At 40.7% G+C, this 25,405-nt stretch overlaps 1 protein-coding gene across 4 annotated transcripts in view; it reads left to right on the top strand.

Annotated features, from left to right (window-relative positions):
* Positions 1-25,405, top strand: part of PLEKHM3 (pleckstrin homology domain containing M3) — a 94,155-nt gene that overhangs the window by 58,237 nt on the left and 10,513 nt on the right. For all 4 annotated transcript variants that reach the window (XM_068685981.1, XM_068685982.1, XM_068685984.1 and 1 more), the window contains one exon: positions 15,879-16,036. In XM_068685981.1, the coding sequence (XP_068542082.1) occupies positions 15,879-16,036 (158 nt within the window). The remainder of the gene's footprint in view (positions 1-15,878; positions 16,037-25,405) is intronic.

Raw genomic sequence — 25,405 nt, 5'->3', positions numbered from 1 at the left:
ATCTCTAATAATCAAGCCATGAAATAGCAAGCTACTTAACTCCAGAGCTGCAGTCTCCCTGGTGGGCCTGTCTATTAGCCTCCAGTGATTTGTAAGCTGCATAATCAGTTCCTAACATTGGTAGTAGATGTTTTAAAAGCAATCAGCAGCTTATCAAGCACCCTGTGGGAGGGAAGAAGGGAGGGTAGAAGTCACAATTCATCCATTGATTTAGCAGTTCCATTTAGCATGTTTCTTTGTGTTTGTGTGTTTGCAAGACACCTTCTCTTCCCCTGAGGGCCCCAGCCCCAAATTTATCATATTTAGAGGCAGTATAATTTGATTACCATTTCTGCTGGGGTCGGTTAAATTGGATTTACCTTTTAATCTAGCCATATCCTTGTTGTCAGCCTAGGGAGGGTTTTCCACATTTTGGAGGCTCCAAGTTTGAACTGGATTGCCTGTTTTGTCAAAGTGTAACCAGATTGGAAGGGGGTGGAGGGCCCTGGTAGGATAATGTATCCCACAGCCAGAGAAACACTAACACCCTTAAAAGGCACGGTGATCTCCCCAGTTTTCCAGTACCACTGCTTTTTCCTGATTGCTCATCATTTTCCACTGGCCTGCAGTTTGGGTGTTTTTTAATCCTAAAAGTTTCCCCTCTTTTTGATTCTTCTACTGCCTATTTTTTCATATCCATGGGCTGCTTTTGCACTGTATCCTGCTGTCATGTATATTGTGTGTGTTTGGGGAATTAACTAAAAGGTTTATTAAAGATTAATGGAAAGATAAGACATGGTGAGTGAATTAGAAAAGCAGAGAGGGGTAATCTGCAGATATAAGCAACCTTTACCCTGGTTAGTCACAGCTCAATTCTGATTTGTTTCCAAGCCAAGTACTCTTTAAAGATCCTAGAAAACAAGGAATCATTTTCTACCAAGCAACTGGATTTTAGAAATGTTCTGTAAATGTCTCTTCTCAGGTGGGAAAAAAAAAATAAAAAAAAATGCCTGTTAGCCACAAGATGAAGCAGCATACAATACTATTTTAAAAAGAAATGCAATTTAAACCTCTTTCCAAGTTCAACAAATCTCCATGCCTAGACCTAATGGGTGTGGCTGAACAGATATTTGAGGTGTCTGATGATCTTAGGGATGGTTGTCACTTGGATCAATTTGGAGAGGGCTCTGTTGGAGAAGACCTTCATTGAGGTTCAAAGCAAAGGGGGAAAAAAATAGACAAAAAAATGACAAAAATGTCATTAGTTGTGGAAACTTGCTAAACTTTCAGTGAGAAGGTACTTTTCCTAATAGTGCTCACGTGAGTAATGTGTCCTGCATCACCATTGAGCCTTCCATTAAAATGCTGTTGCTCCTCTGTTAGCTAGTTTCTCCAGAGCTATTCCAGGCATCTAAAGCTTTAAGAAGGACAACCTCTACTTGTTAGGAAGCAAGTATTCACTTTTGCAAGTACTGTTTTAAGCATACGTTGTGCACTGGAAAAAGCAATTCCTCTTATTCATGTGCTGTATAGTTCCTGATGATACAGTCAAAGTCAAGGGTAGCATCACCATGAACTTAGTGGAGGTGTGAACTTGTTCTCTGCTGCTATTACTCATGTCCACTGTTTTTGTGGACATGTGGACACAGGTCATGCAAGTTGGAGTTCAAAATAGCTATTAATTTTCTGTGACTGTGGAGCTGCTTTTGGTGAGACTAATAGCTTTTACGCTGGTAAACATTGGTTTGTATAGAAGCTGACTTAGACAAGAATCTTGCATTTCGTAGGAAAAATGATTCTTGCTACTTAACTAGATTCTAGATTAACAGGAGCTTTACGAGTAACAGACTTGAAGTGGCTATTGCGACAAGCTTGACATTCAGGTGCTTAATCCACACAGAACAATTAATATCTTGCCTGGATTTTATGTTAAATAGCAGTATATGCAAGTGTGCAAAGATTAATTCAGTGATGTTCTTTCCTGTAGAAACACTCTTAATTATGGAAATTATTTCATCCTGGTTGCACTACCTTGAAAACATACGGTAAAATAAAAAGGAGCAATGTAACAGCAAAAATAACTGGATGTCAAGGATGGAAATGTTGAGTGAGATAGGAGATTTAAAAAGATGACAGTCTGAAGATTTGTTTACATGTGAATACTCAGGAAAAAATGTTTGTAGAGACAAACTATGGGAATTTTAAATTATCGGTTGAACTATATTTAACCGCTGTAAACACTGTTATTCAAAACAGTGTTCAAAATATAAGTGGTTTTTCTCTGGTTTACGTCCATTTACTTTGGAAGCAACATGAGCTAACTTGTATTAAAGCCATTTTCATTGTGAATTTTTATATCCATACAGGGGTGTAATGAAATGGATTTAATTTATCCATTTTTACATTGTAGATAATAATCCATTAACATTTAATTAAAACATCCATTTAATTCAGATCAACTTTCCTGACTATCTACCTGTAGATGAACCTACAGACAGTGTGCAGAACCATGGAGAGAAAGGGTAGACAGGACAGCCCCATTCTCACGGTGCTATAGCACAGGTCATATAGTGAATATGAAATATGCATAAAAATCCTTAATGGAAGTTCTTTTTTGAGGAACACACAGTGAGCGTGAGGAACTTAATGCCATAGTAATATTACTGAGGCCAGAAGTTTATCATATTTGAGAGGATTAAGTATCCATAATGAGAATGTCCACAGTTACACTACACAAAATAAAGAGATTATAAGGTTTCAGAATAGACACATTACTTACTGAGGGGATTAGGGAGATGTGTTCCCTATTGACAGACAGATCAATGATTTCATCTTCCTCTGACACATTTAGTACTGATTACAGCATCTGATAGGATTTTTGACTACATGAAAAATTGGTTTAGCAGAAGCATTCCCAATTTGAAAATCTTAATTTATACATGTAATGTTCCCTAAAAGAAATGGGGGAAAGAAGAATGAACTTCAAGTGAAGCCTAAGTTGCACCTAATTTGAGCCTGTTACATCGTTAGACCAGGATTAAGAAGCCTTAGAAAAACAAAGTGGTTATGGCTGGTTCACTTTTCCAAGCTTTTAATCTTTCCTGTACTTTTTTCATACCTCCTTTTCCAGTGGCAAATATGTCCTCTCTGTATTTTCCTAGGCTGAGATGGAGGCAATTGGAGATGGTCTGTCTAGCATTTTTGCTGATGCAAAAAACTTTTGCAGGTGCAAAAAGTTCAGGTTGATTTAGACAACCTGCTTCATGAGTCCTGACAATATCAACGACTGCGAAGAGATACGGGAATTTTGCTCTTGACTTGCTTGGTGTTTTTTTTTTTTTTTTTTCGTATTTAAAACCTGTTTTCTGATCATTTGGTCCTCGTACAGTCACTGGGAAGTGCTTGGCTTTGATTTAAAACATACTGCATGATGACTTCCAGATCTATCAGTGGTGTTGTCCTTGCTCAGCAGTATTCTTTTCTTGACTCATAAAAACACTCCCCCAAGTAGATATATGCAAACTGCACGATCCTCATTTGATGGGAGGTGCTGCTGGCATTATAATTGGCTTTCTAATTTCCTCCTGTCTTTACTTTTGCATTTGAGTACTGAGGTATAAAAGAATCAGAGACCTTTCTCAGTGGACTCTGAATGATACTAACTCTCACTGAGGATGTGAGTTCATCACAGAATACTGTGCTAGGACATACTTTCCAAAAAAAATCTCACTCTTTGTTTTCTTGTTAGGAGCCAGGTCTGTGCCACAAACTTCTGGTAACGCAGCAGTGTCTGTCAGGGAAGTGATGGGATGTGGCATCTATCCCACGTTCCTGTGCTGGTGAAAGCCAGTGGTGTGCATGTGGCTATATGGACTGACAAAGCTCGGTTTTGGCTAAAACACTTTGGACTTTGTCTAAGGTTAGAAGTGTTACTGGCATAGGTGCGTGATAAAAACAAACAAAACCAACACAACACACACTCTTAATGGATATAGCTGTCCCTGTACAAGCATTAGTGCAAACTCAGTTACGTAAATAAGAAGGTCTCTTGCTGGCATCATTTGTTTCATTCAGTGAATCAATATAAGCTGTATCAGCTTAAACATTTATTTACTAAAGAGGTTTACCCATGTAGCTGTACTAGCAGATCCTTTTAAGTTTAGACAAGCCCTTATTTTGCTTGAGGGGCAGGAGGTGGCAGATGAGAAGGAGAATTAGAGTTTTGGCAGGCCTGGCTGTGAAATCCTGCTGAGATGGCTGAAAATTTGTCTGTCACAATTTTCTGCAGGAGTTCACTGAGCTCAGCAAGGGCAGCAAAATGCAAGGCACCTCTTTCATAGCTGCCACAGTTCACGATCCAGCATGGTAGTGAAAACATTGATTTACATCTCCAGCCTCCCAGGCAAGCTGTCATGTGGGACAGGTGCAAGTCCTGAGATGCGTTACTATCAGTATTCAGCTGACCACAGGATGGGAGGAAGACAATCCTCAAAGTAGAACTGGTTTAAAGCAGTGATGGGTTTTAATTGATGTGTCAGGTACAGCCCCTGCTCTTAAATATTTGCTGGGGTGGAGACAGAGACAGATGTCTGTGTGGGGAGGTGAGAAACATACACATGGGTCAAGTTCATCTGCACATTGGTCCAGTTCTCAGCCTAAGGCACAGGAGATCTGGACTCTCTTCACAGCTCCGCTGCAGGCTTTCTCGGAGACAGAGGACAAGTCATTTGTAATGGGACTAAGGTAAAATGGGTCCCACTTTACTATGTGTATATTTAAAACAGTCATCCAGGACATGATAAAAGTCAAAGTAAGGAAAGCAGCATTTTGGCTGGATAGTCCTTCTCACCTATTTTAAATGTATTTTAGGAGGGAAGCAGCCTGCTTCTCTGTTGCAAGTGAAGGGTCTGGGGGTGACCAGTTAGTTCAGATGTAAGTCTTAAGAGTCAGTTGTTGGCATTACAGCAAACGCATTGTGCAGTTTAAATGTGTGAAGGTTGTGAAGCACTTAGTTCTGTGCAAATGAATGCATCTTGGACCCCCTTATGTCAGGGGGGTTGGAACTAGATGATCTTTAAGGTCCTTTCCAACCCAGGCCATTCTATGATGGGACTATAACAGCATAATGTTAGTAGCTATCTTTACATCCTTTTGTTAAGTCCTGTGTATTTACAACTATGGTAGTTGCATTAGCAGAAAACTATGAAAATAATTCTAGGATGGGAAAAGATACACAACATGTATTTTCATAAATATTAAAAGGTCTGATACCAAAAGAGCAATTAAACAGTTTGTATACTTCGCTGTGGCTCCTTTATCACTCATTTCTGTCACTCCCTGGAGTATGCTAGCACTGAGATGTCTTTCAGCAGAACAGGAAACTCTTCAGGTTAGCTGATATTCCAGGTGTGTGTATAATTCCCCAAACTGCTGACAGCTCACCTTCCAATTAGTGGTAATGGCAAGGATTTTACTGGCGTTTCCTTTTTACCACAGCTCTGCTGGGGAAAGGAGTTGTTGTCATTGAGAATGGCTCATGGTCATGTGGAGAGCACAGCAGAGCCGGCCAGGAGTGTTTTGGCAGGTGGCAGCCAGGAAGACAAGTTCATCTGAGTTTAATTAGATGTGTTAAAGTCTTGGAGGAGAAGTGTGGAGATATAGCAAGTTTGTTAATAAATGCTTTTAACAGCAGGACTGGGTTTGCATCTGCTCAAAACCGGAGTTTTCAACAGGCCTTGTTAAATACACGTGGTGCTTTTCCACATGAATATGAAACCTGGGCCACTTCTGGTGGGTGTAGCTTTCTAGTGTGAAACTGTTTAAAACAGCTCAGCAGTGGTGCCAGTGGGTCACAAGAGCTTCTGAGATCTGAAGAGATCATCTAAAGTTTTTTGAGCCCCCCAAGTTAATATTGCTACTATCTTCAGTAGTAATATAAGCTACCCCTTTTCTACTACTTCGTGCTAACCATGATTTTTTTTCTTTGTTGTTGTGCATCATGAAAGGCCCAGAACTGGAGATTAGGGTTAGCTGTGTGAAAAGCTGGGTGCTAACCTCATTGCTGCACTTCCCATACAATGTCTGTTCAGGAGAGGCAGCTGGCCATCTCCCAGGACTTAACATCCCAAGAAACAGAATTTCCCAAAGAAACAAAATACTGTCTCAGGATTACCTGCTTGGATCAAAAAGGGGTTAAAAAAAAAAACTAAAAATACTTTGCTCTCACAGAGTTTTTTCAGAGTAACCCTAGCCATTTTCCTGGTATGTTGCTTTCTTGCTCTAAAGCCCTCAGCAGACTCCTCCTTAAAATGCACCGATCCAGTCCTGTGCAAGGCAGAAGCGTTTCTACCTTTGTGATGTCACTCATGAAATAATGTCTTACTCAGGAGGCATGTAGATTAAGTTAATGTCTCAGCATGCAATTGCCTGCTTAGTCTTAAAACAGAGAGAGAGAGAGAGAAAGGAGTACATACACTCTCTGCCTGAATGCATATTTACTTGTGTTGAGTATACAGAGTTGCATACAGTTTTTAAGCTGAGGAAAGTGCTTTCTGTTCTCTACCAGCCAAATTCCTGCTACTCTTTCAACCTTGTTTGATTAAAATAGCCTTTAACCTTTGCTTGAATACCTGTTTCTTAAAACAACCTATAATTCATCCCTGCGACAAGATTAGGAGAACTCAGGGTGTGACACAATTGACATGTAGCTGCCTGGAAACCTTGGGGGAAGGAGAAAGGAGGGAAGAGGACTAAAATGCCATGAGTGCAAAGGCAGAATCTGCAGGGCCAAAGTTTCTTTACAGGGCTGGTTGTAGAGCCGGCACCAGTGATTTTCCAGTGTATTGCTTATACTGAGACAATTCTGGCTTTCGCACTTGTGTCAGCTCAAACTGGGAGATCCACTGAATTTTCAGGCTTTTCTTCCTTTCCATGAGAGAAATGGAAGAGGGCTTGGAGAGACCTTGTCATCCTCTCTGCCTCCTGCTATAAATTCACTTGGACTGAAGTATAAACCCTGAATATATACCCAGTTTGTTCCTCCCCCCCCAGCCAATGTAAATCCGTCTTTGCTTGTACCCTGTCGCTAGGTGTGCTTGCCAGAGATTAACAGCATTTGCTCTTGAATTTGTTTTTATTTTCCTCTTCCCCATACCTCGAAGAGTTACAGTGGCTTATATCACTTTAACGCAAAATTAAAGTGCAGCATTTTAAATGGTCCCTTTCGGAAGGACCGTGAATAGCAAATGTCTCTGCCCTCAGCGTGGACTGCCAGTGTAGGGAGGTCAAAAAGAGTCAGTGATTTCTGTTTATTCACATTCTCACTCATTTCTGCTGTGGTTTGATTTGTTTGGATTTTGTTTTTTGTTTTTTTCCTCGCAGTGTTTATCCCCAGGTTTCCTTTCGGGATGTTCTCTGCCCTGTGTGGGCGATGAGTTAGCACGGCACAATGCGTGGCTGCGCAATGTCGCTTTGTCTGTGTCAAGGCCAGCAGTGGCAAAATGGCGGCAGGTGTGTCAGAGCCAGCACCTTTCACTGGTGTCAGCAGCTGGCGAACAGAGTCCCTGGCCTCACCTGCTCCCATCCACCTTGCTACCACTTGTACCTCTGACCAAACAGGCCCTTGGGACAGCCAGGGATCTGCAAAGGCTGCAAAGGGGAAAGAAAAGGTAGGGTGGAATCACGCTTTGTGTTGGGAGCTAGGGTTGTGGCCCTTAGTGTGGCCACAGTGAAAAAAAAAAAAGTGCTTTCAGTCTTTCAGTTAGCCCAGATCAGTCAAGCTGCATCTGTCCTCCACCAAAGCACCACATTTCTCCTCCCCATGCAGCTGGCCAGCCCCTGTTGTGTTCAGCACAAACACAAGCAGGGCCTAAGTACAGAGCTGTGCTAAGTTACTGTTGTGTTCTGTTTTTATTTCTTTTACAGCAGCATGTAGTGACTCTGGTTTGCATGCACACAAATATTAAGAAATCATTCTTCCCTTAAGTCACCTGCAATTTAAATAAACAAGGCAAGCAATCTGAAATAGGTGACTGGAAGTCAGAGTGGAGCAAGGAAAAGCAGATCAGACCAGTATATTGCATAAAAGATGGGGCAGAGCTGAGATCTGATAACTGCTTCTCTGGGGCTTTTGCCTCATGGTCATCCTTCCTCCTTCCATTTCCCTTTCCTCTGAACTGAAGATTAATTGTGCATTGAAATTGTAACAAGAATTCACAGAGTTAAGAATCTGTTGAACGGAAGGGAAAAAATCCTCAAGGAAATGAACAGTCCAGGAGCATTGTCTGTTCCCTAGATGTAAATGACTAGGAACTTCCCAGCCAGGGAATGTGTTTTCCCTTTCTCTGCTCTGCAGTTTGCATTATACTTAGCTAAGCATATTTTAGCGCTTGTCTCCAAGTCAATGTTTTCACGCCAGAAATTCTGACCCCACTGAAATCTGTCACAGGGTGGAGATTCCATTTTACCCTTTGCATTTTAATGCCTGATCTCCACGTGTAAAATACCTGCGTGTTCTGCAATTAGCAGATAGATTAGGCAACCTTTGTAGCCTTCCTGCACCCTGTTCTGCTTGTGCTCTTCCACATGTGCAACAGAGATCACTTGTGAGAGAAGTGAATTCAACAGAAAATGCTTTCTGAAACATATTGCACAATGTAAGGATAGGAGATAGAGCGTGAAACAAAGTTTACTGCAGCAAAAGAGATCTAAGAGGAGTATTAGGAAAAGCTTTCTAGATGTTGCGAGCACTGGAGAGTTGGGGAATCCCTGTGACAAGAAGTTTTTAAGCAAGTCTGTCGGTTGGGCTGTAGGCTGAGGGATAAACTGGAGGTTTCTTGAGGTGTTTTATCCAGCCTAATTTTCTTAAATTATGAATAGTTCTTTCAAAATAATACTTCTCATCTGTCCTGGAGGTGAAGAAAGATTGCTAGGTGTTTGGTCTTCCTCCACAAAATTCCAATCAGTGGAACTTGGAGGGTGATGGGCACAGTGATGAAGCTAAGCCAGCCTGTTCAGAAGGAGATTTTTTTTTTCCTTTTCATTCAGTGCAGGAAGTACACTCTCGGTGATACTCCAAAGTCCAGGCATAGCTGAAGCTTACTTCTGAGCTTGTTAGTGATTGGCTTGGCTGGATTCAAACTAGCTGTTTCCAGTGTTAGAAAGAAAACTACCAGGAGGACGCAGAAGCCTTGAATTCAGAAGATGGTGGAGAGCTGTGTACTGTTGTTGACTGCTCCTTCAGATAGCTTCCTTCTTCCCAGCATGTTTATGACACTAATCCCAGTAATTAAAAGGACTTTCTAACCCCTCCATGTATACAACTGGGAGTGGTGAATGAACTTCATGTCTACTACCCCTTCTGTTTTCTCAGTGCCTCTTGGCCTTTTCATGTCTCTCCTGCATTGCGTAAGTGCCTCCTAGCAAATTTTGTCTGTATCTCAGACAGAGGCAAGTGTGTCTGGCCTTGAGAAATAATCATAAATTTTATTCTGTCAGGAAAAGAGGCTGGGACAATCCAGTTGAGATTTGAACCTATAGTTCAAGGTGTTCTAGGGATTTCATATCACTTAACCCATCCCCTCCGGGCATCACTTGTGTCTGACATGTAAATCAGACTGGAGGAAGAAGTGGAACGGATTGCTGGAGCTCCAGAGGAGGGTTATGAGGCAAACCTGTGTCTTTAAAGAGAGGGCCTTCCAATAAATCTTATCTGCAGAGAAATACACCAGCCTCTACATAAGTAGTTAATGTTACTGCTTCAGTGTAGGCTTATAAAACAGCTTTATCACCTCTATGACGATAATGATTAACGAGCTGATTTACAAGGGTGGGGTCACAAAGCCATATGGCAAATTTAGCTCGTCTCACAGTGGCAGCGAGATCTGAGTGTTACAGTGTTTTCACCACTTTACTTGGAATATTTAATCCTGGTGGAAGCACTCTTTAAGCAGCACAGTAGCAGCAGATACTCCTCTATAAGAATAATAACCAGGGCTTCCTCCTGTGCTTCTTGTACATGAGAAAACTACGGGTCCAGTTCTGAGAGTTCAGGAGAGTTGGGGGCATTTCTACTTCCTTTTTCAGTGTTTACTCCCTGACCACTAAGCCACAGTGAAGTGACTGTTCCTAGACAGGCTGTGACACGTTGGCTGATCCTTGTGTCCAAGCTCACAGAATATTACAGAATATTATAGATGTGTGGTTTCCCTTCTTTCTCAAACACTGTGGAAATCCTTTGTTAAAATATCCTGTATTTGTTGATTCTCCATTAACTTAGATATTAACAAAAGTTTTTTTTTTTTTTTTTTTTTTTTTTTTTTTTTAACAATGTACAATTTTAATTTCATTATCATATGTTGGAACTACTTAGACTAAAAAATTTAAACAGTTACTTTAATACTGAAACTCTTGGTGTGGTCTAACAAACCCTAACACTTTTCAGAATTTGGACTTCTTGGCCTTTGTAGCGTTACATACCAAGCACAACAGTGTATCTGAAAGCTCAGCAAGCTATATCCTCTCTACCACCTGTCTTGACAATCTTTATGTAGGTGACTGAAGATTCCTATGATCTCTGTGCTATGTAAGCATTTACTGCATTTTTTTTTAAAGTAGATGGTAGATAAATGCACAGACAGAGTAGGAGGTTTGATGACCCTTGCAGAAATGAATGATATACAGACTCCTGCAGGGATGGAGGTCTTCCTCCTTACCTGTTACTTCTTAGCTAGCATAGCTGAAAGGTGCCCTGCCCTCAAAGCAAACACACACTTCCCTGAGAAATGTCTGAAAACTGTACTGTTTTTTTTCTCTCCTGTCCGGAAGGTTTATCACATGTCTGATAGATTTCAGTGAAGATTTATGCGTTGATGATGCAAGAGTTGGGTACTTCTGTGGTCCTAGACTAGTAAGTGGGCAGAAGGCTATGGAGGCATTACTTGAAGCGATAGTGGCTTAGAGATGACTTATTTTTCTTTATGTTCTTTTTCTTTCTTCTCTCCCCTCCCTGCCTCTAGTTCCCCGTAACGCCTTCTAATATTACCTCTTTGGGAATAAAACAGCCTGAGTTTGGAGGGGACTTCCATCCTTATTTCATCTAATCCATGTTTGATTGCTTTCCTGTGACACCCAGTCAGAGGCTGCTATTACGTCTTCTCTAATTTGAATAACTGTCACTCATGGAGTAGAAGAAACTCTTACAAATAATTTTGCAATAGACCTTTTTGGATGTATTTTTTATCTTGTTCTGTTTTTCAGAGTTCAAAAACTAAGTTTAGTTTGCCATCTTTCTGAGTTAGAAGGACTCTAAACACAGAAGAGATCTGCCACCGTACTGTAGCCATCCACTTTTCCAGTTTGTTTTTTAACTATGAAAGCATTCATATATTGCAACATTGTGCTTTCTACATAGCTCTGCTGCAGGATTAGTTTGTGCAACCCTCCTTCATGCTGCTAAGTATGTTCTCATACGAGGGAAGACACAGTGACTTGACTTCTCTCTGCTGTGTGTAATGAGCTTTTCTTTTGGCTCCCCTCTACTGTACTGCAGGGCACCAGGAGAGTTAAGGACAAAGCTAGGGTTTGGGGAGCAGGGGCCTTCAGAGATAGATTTCTACTGGTGCTGTGCTCCACCTGGAGAGCTTGGATGAGAGATGTGTTCAGGACAGAGTTGTAGCTCAGCACGTACTGGGGGTGAGGCGACTGCCTCTGCTCTTGTGCAGGGCAGGCTCATGTGCGCAGAAATGTATTGTGAAGGTGGGGGACAGGGATCCCGGTGAGAGTCACCTGGGCAACACTTGCTACTCCTGAAAGTTGTCCCATTTACTCCCGGAAGATTGTCCCATTTAGGGTGAGAGTAAGTGGCAGTTGGTGTAAAAAGCAGTGCTGATTTGCTGGTTTAAATTGTAAGTGCTTTGAGGGCAGGGCCCGTCTTTTATGTACACGTGGGTGTGTATTTTCATACAATTCATATCACGTGAGACAGTCGGGAGCTGCAATGTGCAAAGCCACAGTGATAGCTTAGAGGTTTTTTCCAGATCCACAGAGGTGGACAGTAACTCTGATCTGAATACTGGGACTCTTCAGAGAGACAACCTGCTTTAGACCTCCAAACAGAAGTAGTCTGCACCCATTGTCACCAAGCAGCAGACCAAGAAATATGACAGTTGTAGCAGTGATAAGCTAACTGTATGAGTATGGCCCAGTGTCCAGAATCCTTCTGGGATGGGTTCCTTGACCAGTTTAGGGAGGGAAAGCTGCATTGTACCCTTCATTGATTGATTGACCAGGATGCCATCATCCTCTTTCACCCTTAATTTTGGACAATGAAACAGTTGCTTGCACCATAAAGAATTAGGATTAGAAAATAGACCTTGTTCTTCATGTGTGCTGCAGCATCTGTAGGTGGAAGAGAATCTGAACTCAGATTCTCAGGATTACAGAATTTTAATTTGGTTTAAGCTTGATGCTCTTTTTTTTTTTCTTTTATAGATGGGAATTTACTTTTCAGTCTTTACAGGTTCATCTTGAGGCTGCACTATGATACAAGGATAAGTCAGTGGTGAAATTTTTAGTTTTCATTCTTTTAGTGTACTCTAAGAGACTTACCCGCTGCTGAACCTGCCAGCTAGGCCTGCCAGTGACTCGTGTTGCATTAAGAGTCTTCAGGTCTCAGCTTCCACCTGAGAACTGAGTTGAGTTACAGGGAGCCACCTGTGTTTTCACCCCAGTGACTCAATTTATCTGAATGTGCATGAGAGCTGGACAACTGAATGTTACCTACCTCCTGCAGGTCCACAGGTCTGATTTGAGATTTGTTTGACATGTGACATTTAAAACATTGCTTGTTTCCTTGGATTTAGAAGGGTTTTTCTCTGTGCTCTGCTTATGGAACAAGTAGGTTGAAATTTCAGCTTCTTCTGTAAACTGAAATGTTCAGGTTAAAGCTTAGGAGTGACCGAACACTGAGAACAGATACGCACTGTAAAGAGGCTGTGGAATCTGTCACTGAAAGATGTTGGTAACAGATTTAACTGTAAAAAATAACATAGACGTTGATGGATGTGCCAAGACAGCCTTCTGAGGGTTTTTTCCTTTTGATTTTCCTGATACCTAGCTAGTTGTAAGACATTTTTATTCTTTGATCACTTGTGTTTCCTTGAAACTCAAGACCTGATTCTAGCATCAACTGAGAGAACATCATGGAACTCTGTCATTGTGATTCTGGGATGTCTTAACTGACTGACATCCGGCTGTCACGAGTGTTTAGTCACAGGGTAAGCTTTGACACTGTAGGTTATGTCCCAAGCTCCCATTCCCAGAGCCATAAAATAATCACTGTGGAAGTGTTACCATGAAATTCCTTTTGTGTGCAGCAAGCAGAAGTATCCCTTTTTGCTTGCTGGGGTAAATGGCGATGAGGATTTTACTCTTATTAGGTAGAAACACGAATGAGAGAAGGCTGCAAGGAAAGTTGTTTCCTGTGCACAGCCTTGAGGTCTCTGATGAAGTAAAATGACATAAAATTTGCAGATGCTAAAAATAGTGATAACATCAGTTTGATGTTGCATTTCGTCTTCCTCCTATAATACAGTAAAATGGCCTGTAATTCACATTGCAAAATTGGCATGCATAGTTCTTTGAAGATACAATCTTCAGTGTATGTCTGCAGTGGCCAGAGTTGCAAGTCAACCCACTACAGTGATATGGTGAGCCATACAAATAAATAAATAGGGATGAATAACACCATCTCCTTGGGGGCTATCAATCTGTCTTGGTTAGTTTGCGAGTTCTTCAGCACAGGAAATCTTTTGTGCCTTGTACAGACTTAAATTCACCCCTGGTGCTTAAGATGGTAATAGATTATGTTAATTTTGTGCATCACATTGTATAAAATGTGTTTTTAATTCAGAGACTTAACTCTTAAGTCCTTGCTGACAGTGACAATAGTACAGATTTACAGAATTTGTTTGCATCTGTGTCTTCAGCCTGGCATTTTAACGGAGCTTTTGCAGCCTGTCAGAGGTGGTTGCGATAGCATGAAAGTGCTATGGAAAATATGTATGTATCATGATTTACTTGTTATCATTGTATGCATATTTCATCCATTACTGCTAAATGTGTTGTAGCAGTGTCACGAGCTGGGCAACTACACAGTTTCTTTCCATCTGTCTCCTGAATACCATCAACTTTTGTATCTTTCCCCTACTCCCAGATTGTTTGGTTTTCAGACCCTCTGTAGCCCTGAAGTCTGCAAGCAAAAAAAATTCTTCCTTTTCAGTGAAAAACAAAACCCCGCCAAGGGGAGCTAAACTAGTGTCTGGCCATCTGGCAGAAGGTTAGAAATATCACTACCTTGAACTGCGGCTTCATTTGCAGCAGCCTCTTTGCACTGTTTATATTCTGCTTGAAGGGGATCTTCCTATACCAGGATGTAATAGGAACGTCATTTTTCCTCTAACATGAGCAGATGTCCTATCTGCAGTACTAGCAATAACACTGCCGCTTCCTGTTGTTGCAGATGCTGTTAGCAGGCTAGAGCTGAAAGCAGAGGAGGACCATTTCAGCCCATGCCATTCAGTGCCATCAAGATCAATGCTACCTATGTGTTTGCTACCTATCCTTTTTTCTCTTCTTTAACAGTGGGTATCTCAGCTAGTGGACAGGATGTTGCCCTAGAACACAAGTTTATTTCCTTTCTGCTTTACACAGGGAAGAACTGAAACCTTGGTCGTTCTTTGCCTTGACCTTTGCTTTCTCCAGATTGGTTTACACTAAAGCCATTTACAAGCGAGATATGGAGGGAAGGGGTGCCTGAACTGAATCTGGCACACATTTAAGTGTAAATCTCCCCACTCTCAGGTTTCAGGGCACAGCCCTGTATAAGTCTTCAAACAGCAATTACTACATTCTTTTTGCTTTTTTATGGGAGGTCACTATCAAATCTCACGACACATTTCTATCACTAATCTGGCAGGCTGCCATTCAGACCACAGGAAGTCCAGGAGAGAATATACACTTGGGGCCTTATTCCATCTTCATTATTCCATACCCCAGCAGAATTCCTTAAAGTCTCTGAAAGTTCAATCTGAATGGAAAGTATTTTGCCTGAATAGCACCCCTTATTGAGACATTGTCACTGAATCACAAATTTAGATGAGTGTTGTGGCTGGCAGTTTAATCTATACTACATGGCAGTTTTTTCACACCAACACAGGCAGTGCTAATCACTTCTAATGGTCTATCAGGGTTGTCTGGCAGTGAGAGACTTCTTGATTTGAGAGCTGGACACTGAAGGAAAAAAAACAGTTCCTATTCAAGAGTTTTTCTGAGAATTTATTCACTTTGGCAATGAGGGAAATAATGTATTTTAATGGTTTTTAATGGGAAATGCAATATTACTAAAGCAGGTAAGGCAGGATTCTGTTCATGAAAAATATGCAAAAAAAAAAAATAAAACATCCTCTGCTTTGTAGGAAAAAGAACAAAGACAAAACTGATTTGTGCATAAAAATTAGCAAGAAATGAAAACTGTAAGTGTAAGGCAGTATCCATGGTTGTTAGTTTAAATGATAATACAGATGCCCCGAACTCTTATCCTGTTTGCTCTTCTGTGCCTCAATATATGAATGTATTGTTTTACTTTAAATGAACGCCAATCTTATGTGTCACTAGGGATTTATAGAAATTGTAACTTTTTTTTCTCCACATTTTGATCGTTATCAGTTCAATGGCCACTATTACCACTTGTGATTTCATGGAGCTATTACTGTTGGGAGGTTAATTTCCTGTTATTTTAACCAGCTGTGCATAGCTGCATATCCGTATTTATATTTTTTCAGTCTTGCAGGGAGTAGTGGTAATTTTTTATGGGTTCATTCCATGTCATTTTCTCATTTCAGGTTATTGAAGGAAAGTTGGCTCCTTTCTTGGGGAAGGTGATCAAGTTTGCCACTTCTCATGTGTATAGCTGCAGTCTTTGTAGTCAAAAGGGTTTCATCTGTGAGATTTGCAACAATGGAGAAATCCTTTATCCCTTTGAGGACATTTCTACAAGCAGGTACTGTAATAAAATTAACATTTGACTCATTTAACGTCTTGCTGGATTCCCAGCCTCGCGACCTCTTATTATTTAAATAACTGCAGACTGGATTTGACTAATACATATTCCTGGGCAGCTACACAAGATTCCTCGCCCAGGGTGGCCACCATGAGCAGGCTTGGAAGTAAACCAGAGGAACTACTTCCCAGAGTAGTTGTAAGTCTCAGAACAGCTGCTTAAAATGGGAAAAGTACCTAGGAGAATCTCATTATGTGATTTATTCAAAGTTTTTCTGAGTTTGCAAAGTGTTCTAAAACGCCAGACAGATTCTCTGGAGTGATCACAGTCATCTTTTCAGTCTCTGATGTCACTTGACACTTGATGTACTGGAACAGTACATTGCAAAGCAATAACCATCTATTCTGATTTTTTTTCCCTATGGAATGCTATGGGTAATTCTCCATTTTCTCTGTGCATACTCCTCTGCATATGTAGGCAAGTTTGGTGGTTTTTTTCTTCTTTTAATGACTGATATTCTCACATGGCTATGTAATAAATATATGACCAGCCCTGAGTTAAACCCAAGAACACTTATTTCTTATGATATGGAGTTCTGGGTGCCAAATCAGGGATAGGAGTTGCATGGAAAACCTAAAAGCAAAATGCAGAAACCAGAATAGACTTGGCAACACAGCAGTGTTAATACACTTTTACAAAAATGTCTTGAATTTTGAATAAAGGGGATTTTTTTTTTTTAAACTCAACAGAAAGACAGTGTATCCGACAGCACAGCATTCCTCCATAGATAAATACTTTTTGGCTGTTTCAAATATAGTCATTTTAATTTGTTCTCCAAAAAATTCCACTGAAAGGAAAACAATTGAAGAGCCACCTTTAGAAACAACCAGGAACAGCCTGTTAAAAGAGCTTCATTAAGAATCCAATTCCCCTGTGTGTACAAAGATGTTAAATTACAAGTAACCAAGAACTCCGCTTTGGGGTTTTTCAGCCTAACTTGGCTTTCAGTGACTGTTTTGCACATTCTTTCTCTAGATTCTTGTTCTAGAAAGTGCATTGACAAAGCAGAGGACATAAGCTAAACAAAGTGTGCAGCTGAGATCTATAAACAGTTTTCAAGAAAGAATGTATGTAGGGTGTGTGGTGATGTGGGCAGAGTTAAAAAGATGACACGAAGCCTAAGATACATTGAGATTGTATAAAAGGCAATTGAAGATCTTCCCAAAACACTGATGAGCAAATGTAAGAGCATTTGGGAAGACAAGTTTACCTAAAGGTCTGTGTGTTTGATTTGCCTGGGGGAAATGTGTTCACAAGAACATTTTGGATGTATATTGTTCCCTTACCCTTCATCTGAGATCAGACATACCTTGCAATTACACAGAGTTTAAAAGCTTCTGGAATCAAATAGTATTTGTCAGTAGTTCAATGAAAGCCAAAAGAAGGTGCTCTAGCTCCTGTTTTTGTGTGAGTTAGAAGCCAGAAAGGACTTTTGTTCATGTTTCACAAATGTGAAGTCGTGGTTGATGTCATGCCAAAGATAGTGGTCTTTGTTAGCAATTTTAATGAAAACACAATCAGCATGAATAGTTCTCCAATATTTCTCTTTCTTATTTTGTCAGAGGTCATTATGCTTGCTCCTTTTGTACTCCTTATCACTAATTGTAGCTTTTGTCACCAGCATTTTCCATTTCCCTTTCTTGATAGTTTTCTCATCTCATTACTACTCGTGTGGGCACATGCACCTGTGAAGCTAACCAGATTCTTCCAGTTCCATATTTTTATTCTTTTCCATTTTCATGCTGGAGACTAGTCGTGCCAATAGGAGAACTTGTGTGTTTTACTGAGCAACTCCCATCAGCTGCAAAACTCTGAGGGAAAAGGCCAGGTAGAGGTTTTTGACATTTGTTGCTATTGAATACAGATCTGAGGGATTCTGCAGTTGGTATTCTGACCACTACAATGACAGGTATAAGGTGAGGAGGCTGCTTAGACGTAGGCACATGTACAGAGTAACCTGTAGCAGATGGAACGGCAAATGACAAAAGGTTTATATGACGTCTTGCAATTATATCTGAAATTTCTGATGACATGTGTCCAGCTTTGCTATTAGTTAAGTATTGTACCGAGCTCTGGATAAACAGTTAGCTCCAAGTTGTGATTTAGTTGTACTGTTCTGAGTCCCAAGAGTGCGGTGAGAATTGACTACAACTCCATTTCTCCATCTTGGTTTTCTGAAACTGATGTCTACAACGTAGGACTCCCATTTTGTACTTGGGGGCCGCCTAGACATTGAAGTACCCTGACTGTAGCTGCTGAGTTAAGAAAGAAAAGCAGCTGAGCTCTGAAAACTGCTTCCTGTCTTTCCTTGTTCTCACATTCTCTTTCACTTTTGAGCATGCTATTAATTCTACCAGCCAACTGGGCTCTTAGGTTGAGAATATTTGAAAGTGGGTGCATGGCAGCTTTTGCAAACGTCACCTCTCTGTTGAATGTTTGAAAAGTGAAGTCTGTTTGGGCTGTGTGTGTGTGTCTGTGTTGAGCTGGCACTTGTTTTTCTGGCTACCTCCCTGACCTTTCTTGCTCTTTGGAGAGAAGAGTGACATCTGTCATAGAGGCCGTTACAATTCCAGGGTGGTTCTCAGCTGGCTGTTACCTTTCCATCCTTGCAGTCTCTTAGGTCAGCTTTGAGAGATCGTTTCTCTCTGAAATCTTCCCAGCAGCTTCTAGAGCAGTCTTCAGTAGGAATTTATGAAGGATGGGTGGTCTTCAGATATATCTATCTGAGAGAAAAGGGGGGCCCCTCTTGAAGGCTGGAGTTTCTCTTTGGTCAGGTTATTTGCTTAAGAGTCATTTTCGTCAGTCCTTGAGCAAACAGAGTGAATACCTGGGTTATGTGCTCCTCAGGGTTTGAATACACATATATTACATACCCTTCTCTCACTAATCAGCGTGACACATTCCTTTGTTGGCAAACGGTTCCAAAACAAACACAATCAGTTCACTTAATTAGCGGGTCTGTGGGCTGTGCTTGGCAGACTCTTTACATCCTGCTCAACAATACAGCGCAACAGTTTGCTGCCTTGAATGTAAGGGTGGGCTCACAAAGTCATAAGCTTTCTAATGATATTTCCTTTCTGTGGCTTTTCTTGGGAGGTGGTTATTCTGCACAGAGCTTAATGAAAGCCATGATTCAGTAGTTAAACATTTTTTTTTAATTGGCTCATCCTTTTGGATGCCTCTCCCAATTTGATTCCTCTGTCCCCCATTTTCCTCCCTTACATCTTTCTTTCACGTATTTATATGAGTTCATCTAAATTTCACAAATTCTGCATCTTTTCGAAGGTCTTTAAATCATGAAGACTCTTTTTAAAGCCTACTGAGTTAATTACACATTTCAGGGAGCAAATTGCCTGCTAATGTAAACTCTCACAGCTCTGCTTTTACTGGAGCTCTGGCAACTTAAACAACCTGCACATCAACCTCCTGTTCAATTTCTTGAACTAAATTTGCCTCAGGCTTAAATTTACCAAATAAACATATAAAATTATCCTATTATATTGCTAATTTTATTTTTACAAGTGCTGTGAAATGAGCTTAAATATCTCTGGCTATAAACTGGCTTGTTAGAGCTATCCTTGCCTGCTTATTAGCAGCCAGGCACTGCCCCTTCAGTTGTTCTGCCATTGCTTGTTCTTCGTTAACATGGTGAAAAGTTTGCTTTTTTCTCCCAAAATAAAAAATAATAGCAGAAGTGAAAAAAGAGAAAGAAATTCTGTGTAGTGATACAGTCATCCATGATATATGATCCCATTTGTTTTATGATTTAGAACAATTTCTAACAAGTTTTACATCTTAAGGAATACTGGGAAAAATACCATTGGAGAGAGAATGGAATTATTCATTAAAATGATTTTGTTTAATTAGATAAGTAATTATAGTTAATGTTAAGATTATTGCATGCTACCCAGTTAATAATGTCTTGATCTTGCCCAAGTGTTGGTATCTGAGTACCTACTCTCACAGATAATTTGTTGTGTTTCTCTGGTAAAGCTTACGCGCTTGGTTAAGACCTGGAGAGTTGATCCCTTGCCTTTTATGTTGTTACTGTAGTTGTGTGTGAACCAAGGAGAGTAGTTCTTTTGTGTTTGTATTCATTTATCAAGGCTAAACTCTTTTCACTTTGTGAAGTTAATTTGTTCTGCAGATCAGTTAAGACATGTAGACCTTTAAAGATACAAACCAGAAGACCCACGTTTAAAATAGACATGCCACAGAACAGGCTTGACTATATCAAGCAGCTTGGATGCCTCTATAATCTTTGGCCACCATCCTGATAAGACCTATGAATGCACTTAACTTTACACATAGCAAGAAGTTTTACTAAGGGCTCTGAGGCTGTGCTTAGCTTTATGCACATGCCAAAGTCTTCGCAAAATTACAGCTCTCTGTATTATAGATGGTGTGTCATTGGATAAAAACAGCTCAGAGCATTTGGGAGAATGTTAAAGATAGATACTAGGTGGAGAGACTGAAATACATAACATAGAGCATTTCCAGAAAATACCTTGGCAGAAGTGAAAGGCATCACTCAAAGTACATCATTTTCCCTATCACTTTGATTGGTTTGTTTTGTGTTAGACAGCCCTTCCCCACATCCAGCTGCCCCGAGCTGTGCTAGTATTTCAGTACTTAATTTTTGAAAGAGCCAAGCTTATCGGATGTTGATAGTTTGAAAAGCTCATTTGAAGCACCCTGGAGGGATCTGCTCAGCACTTTCTTTAAAGAAATGTAGACACCTAAGTAGAAGCTAACTTCTCTTGATGATCTAATTTCACCTGAATCTGTCAAAACTGGTCAAAATTTTCTGTACCAAATCTGATTTTTGTCTGCGCAGGTCATTGCAATAATTTCATCTAGAACACATAAAAAGAAAGAGAATATACTGGCTTTTCATCAGTCATTGTATTTTGGAACTGGATTACCTTTAGAGATCATTTTTACCTGCCTCATATCAGATTGGTGTTGATTAGAAGGTTCTATATAAAGGCAGATACTTATTTCAAGCTGGAAGGTCTCTTCAGTGCTGCCTCATGCTCTTTCCCCTTGGCTGAACGTGGCCGCCATCTCACTTCCAGTTTCTATTTTATGGCTTCTCTCCTGTGCCTTCTTCCTCACTCTAGGTATCTCACTTGTCTGTCAAGACCTTTTAGTTTCCCACTACTACTTTCTCATGCAAAATCCCTTTTTAAGATGGACCTTCACCATCTCACAAGTGCAGTTCCTTGTAGACTAGATAACAGCTTTTCAAATGTCCCTGAAAGCCAACACAACTCTTAAGTGGTCAGAAATCCTAAGATTATCTTAAGAACCTTGTTATTTATGCACTTTATTTTTTAAACATTAAGTTCATTTTTTTTTCTTTTTTTTTCCTTCAAGGGTCCAAGCAGTCATGTCTTCAGCATTACAGCAGAGCTATGAAATCTAAGTGCATTTGCCTTCCTCTTATTAACAGCAAAAGTTCTAACTTAATCACAAGATTCCAAGACTCAAGACTTACAGAAAAATGCAAAATAGAGGAGTCATACAATAAAATTACGGTCTTTGAGGGCAATGTGTTACAACTGTTAATAGTATTGCCTGACTCTGCTTTTAGGCTTTCAACCACCACTTTGTGAATACAATGCATTAATAATAGAAGAAGTAGAGAGGTTCCAGATCATGGTATGGCATCTGGCAGAGGCAGAGGGTATATAGGACTGAGCAATGTAAACACTTAAATCGCTGTGGCATCTCAGCCCCTTTAGTGGTTTGCAAGTAGTGCATGCGTAGGGCTTTTCTCCTTTCCAAGATTACTTGCCTCCACTGGCTAAAGTGTAATCACGGCTTCAGATTAAATGTCTGATTTTACTGTTCCTTTACAGATTTCTAGTGAATTGCTGTGTACAGGCCACATTGTTTGGTTTAGGATCTTTGAACTTAGACTACTCACGAAGTGCGATGCTGAGGTGGACAGTCAGTCCTTAATTCTCCTGCTTGCCGCAAGTCTGGAAATATACATAGATAAGTAGTATAAATCCCTGCAGCCACAGCTGAAGACAAGCTGAGGACACACTTCCCTCCTTAATCGGGAGTGACAGAGCTCTGCAGAGAGGTGTCTGAGACCTGCAGGATCTCTTTGCTCCTGCTTGACCCCACTGCTGCGCTTCATTTCAGTAAGCCTGTGCACACAACTGCCATGGGAGGATAGCAGGTGGTTAAATCAAACTGTTCGTGTTCAGACCTGGCCTGTAGCAAATTGTTCTGTGAGCACCCAATATGAAGGCCTGCTTGGCATTTTCTCTTCTGTCTGTGATTTCTCTGGGTCTGGTAAAGAAGTTGGTGCTGAGGCTCCCCACACTACCAGTGGAGCACTGGTGCTCTTCTGTCCCCTCCAGTGAGCTGTCTGCTTTTTTTAATTTATAGGGCTTTAATATTTCTGACTATCTTGAACATCAGTTGGATGTATTTGACATCCAAGGTGATGTCCTTGATAGTGTGTGCTGATCTGACAGCATGTGAATACCCAGGGTGAGCCCTGGGCAGCCGAGCCAGACAGGGACTCATTCATTCACTTTCCCTCCTGCTTGGGGCACTCCACCAGGGGCTGAGTCTGACCCGTGCTGGGTATAAGGGAGCATCGACACTGGTCTTAGAGTTTTCATGTAGGGACACTGGGTAGCATGTCCTTCAGCCATCCCAGCATGGCATTACTAGAGCAGCAGCAGCACTTTTGGGCACAGACACTGTGTCAGGCTGTGGTCAGGGCTGTTTGTGTAGCTGTTACATGCGTGGTGTCCTCATTGAGCCCTGTCCATGCAGGCTGGTGATCACTGTACACCCCTTGCTAGCTGCTGCCTGTAACCAGCACTGGCTCCCACAACACACAAACTGTGCTGATGGTTGGCAGTTACAGTTGTTGATGCTCTTTCTGTGTGCTCCTGAGCCAGACCAGGACCCAGCCATTCCTTTATAAATGAGGAGCACCTTCAAGCTCTGTTAGCATGCCAAGAGTAACCCTCTGACAAGGGGGTATTTAGAAATGAAAACTATGATTATGCTTTGAATCACATTTCTACTTGTGCCAGCTCCCTGAGCACTGAATTAATTGTTTAGAGTGAATTTCCAGACATGTAGCGATTTCAGGGGCTGGGTGGACTGTAAGTGTGTCATAAAAGGAATTATCCTAGCAAGCTCCTTGTAGGGACAAATCAATGCCATATCAGTGCCAACTTTCTTCCATTCATTTACTACATCAGTGTCCGGCCCTAGGCAGGCTCCTTGCGTTGGTTCCTAGGCAACTGTAATAATATTGCTGCACGCATGTGTCAGGCATTGATTGCCTTTGAGGCTTTTTTTGTGTTGTAAGTGAACACAAGCCAGTCCGTTTTCTTTTTTCTTTGTGTTCTGCTAAAGTCTCTCATAGTTTTGAAGGGCACATCTGTGATACTCACAGCTGAGTAATTCAGAAATACTTGCAGACATGCACGTGTGCATAGCATGGGATGGTGATCATGCTGAAATCCCTAGGCAAGCCTTCCTTAAGCTGCTGTGGTTTGTTCCCTGGGCTGTTTTTTAGTAACCAAGTTACAGGTGGATTAGTATTTCAGGTGCTTAATGAATGTATAGCATTATCTAAAGAAAGTATAATGAACAACACTGTTTTCCTTTGTTTTTACTCTGCAGGAGGGAAGAAAAATAATAATCTGAAGAGTTTTAGGTAATGAAGGGCTAGGTCCTACATCAAATCCTTATTGACATTCCTTTTGAAGGGATTACTTACTTGAGCAAATGTGTGCAAGGCCTGGCACAGAGGAAGTGGTTCTGTATGTATAAAAAAAAAAAAGTTTATAAAACTACAAAATAAATGATGGCAGGTGAATATGGCACTGCAGTGAGACAAGAGAGAGCTCTTTACCCTTCTCATCTCTTCTCATTGCTTCTGGCTGACCTTGGGCAAGTCAGTTCACCTCGTTTCCCATTTGTGAAGCAGGAATTGTGGTATACCTGTCATCCACTGTTTGTTCATTCCAGGAATGAACGGCATAGCCATGGTCCACTTCAATTCCCAGCTTGGTGTTTGGAAGCCAGACAGGTGCAGCCCATGTGTGTGGTACTGAAGCTGTCCTAATAAACCTTGCTGGTCCCAGCAGCTTCATCCCAGCACAGTCACTCTGGGCAGCCTGCCAACCTGTTTACCAGAATTTAGAGTTTACCAAGCATTGACATGCATATTTTTCAAATGCCCACACTTGGTGAGAGATAGTTATGTTGGCATTTCTTCAGCAGATAATGAATGGTTTTGTGCTTTTATTGTAGAAAGACTTTTCTTTTGTAATTTGTAATAAAAGTAATAAGAGCATTCTAATGCCTGTCTAGTGTGTCAGGCTGTGGAGAGCTTTGGCCTTTCTCTCACACGCTTTTCAATGCAATAGAAATTATTTAGAGTATTGAATAATTCTCTATATTTCTATTACTCCAGTTTTCAATCATGTAAAACATCCTTAAAACATGAAACACCCTCTTTAATCTCAAGAGAAATTGAATTGGTCAAGAAAGAAAAAATAGAGAAAACACCAAAATAGAGGATGCTATTTCAGATGCCAAGAAGGCTGAAAGTCAGTAGGAAAACAACATGTGGTGTTCTTCTTCAAATAAGGTTTGAAAAATAGCAAGGTGCTGTTAATATGCTGTATCATAGCATCATTCATTACAGAAGGAAACCTGAAAAGCCTGAATGGCAATGGACTCATGAGCTTATTAACAATGATATATAGAAATCTCACAAAAGATGCAGATACTTCTTGACCTCTAGCCAAAGAAGAAGTTGGGATTCAGAAGTAGTACCTGAACTGTAAATTACCTATGACAATGAGAATTAAGGAAAAAATGACTAAGTGTAGTAATTTACACGAGCCTTTTGTAGACTACAAAATGTAATTTTTTCTCCCATGGAAAGAAAAACATTTGGGAATACTGAGGCATGAAAACAGCAGTAAAGAAAACTCTGAAACTCACATGTGGAGGACGGTTTTAGAGAACAGTTCTTGGTAGTGGCCTCTGTAAGGCATTTTGATGGAGCCTATCAAGGAAGACAAAACTGGCTAGCAGTTACAGGCAGAAAGACTGGCATTGTCCTCCATCCTTCAGCAGGAAAGCAGTCAGCTATATAGGTACACACAGTTGCTTAGATACCCTGTTTGGCAGCCTGAAAAAAACTTTTTTCTTTTTTTTTTTTTTAATATATATTTTGTGCTCTACCTTCTTGAAAAGTAGCAAAGGTAGTTCTTGTCTTTTTTTTTGTTTGTCAGTACAAAAAAACATACTGTT

This window comes from Anas acuta, chromosome 6 (assembly GCF_963932015.1).
Source record: "Anas acuta chromosome 6, bAnaAcu1.1, whole genome shotgun sequence".
NCBI lineage: Eukaryota > Metazoa > Chordata > Aves > Anseriformes > Anatidae > Anas > Anas acuta.
The sequence above is the reverse complement of the archived record's forward strand: the minus strand, read 5'-3'. Positions and strand labels throughout refer to the sequence as shown.